Raw genomic sequence first — 640 nt, forward strand, 5'->3', positions numbered from 1 at the left:
AGACCATGGCGGCCCCTCGGCCTGCTCCATGGCGCACACCTTCATCTTGATGGCCTCCAGCTCCTGGTCAGGCACCGGGCACTCAGCCAGGTTCTCTTGCTCCAGCAGAGACAACAGGAAGCCTGCATCCCCATCCTGGTCTTCCTCTGCCTGCTCTTCCTCCTCCTTCCCTTCCCCACCCTCTGGCCCCAGAGTCTCCTTGGTCTCGTTCCAGGCCCCCCAGCCCTGGGCCTCCGGGTCTGAGGAGACCGTCTGGAGCCAGGCCTGAGTTGGGGGCGGGAAGAGAGAGCGGCTCGGGAAGGGCCACATGGTATAAGGGCAGGAGGAAGGTGGGCCAGGCGAGGCCTCCCCTCCGCTCCCCTCGCGTCCGCCCATAATCTCATTTTTTAACCTGTAATTGGGAATGATAAAGTACATATATAAATTAGCACAGAGCCTACAACATTGTAACAGTCAAAATAGAAATTATTATTTTAATTTTATGTAATATTTATTAATATTTATCTAATAATACTTTATCAAAGAAGAATTTACATAAAACTGCCTAAAGTTTCTTTGAAAATCCAGCTTCTTTTAAATTTTGCCATACTCATTGACACATATTTCCAATGATAATTTCTACTTCAGCTCACTAAAGTAT

The 640-nt window shown here is 48.8% G+C and overlaps 1 protein-coding gene across 1 annotated transcript; it reads right to left on the bottom strand.

The window, feature by feature from the left end:
* Positions 1-13: 13 nt before the first annotated feature.
* LOC108525626 (embryonic polyadenylate-binding protein 2-like) lies at positions 14-309 on the bottom strand (the record flags this gene model as incomplete). The annotated part of the gene is made up of 1 exon (XM_017866542.1): positions 14-309. A coding segment is annotated over exon 1 (296 nt), but the record flags the coding sequence as incomplete, so codon positions are not given.
* Between the last annotated feature and the right edge of the window lie 331 nt (positions 310-640).

This window comes from Rhinopithecus bieti, unplaced genomic scaffold (genome assembly GCF_001698545.2).
Source record: "Rhinopithecus bieti isolate Rb0 unplaced genomic scaffold, ASM169854v2 scaffold_79050, whole genome shotgun sequence".
Classification (NCBI taxonomy): domain Eukaryota; kingdom Metazoa; phylum Chordata; class Mammalia; order Primates; family Cercopithecidae; genus Rhinopithecus; species Rhinopithecus bieti.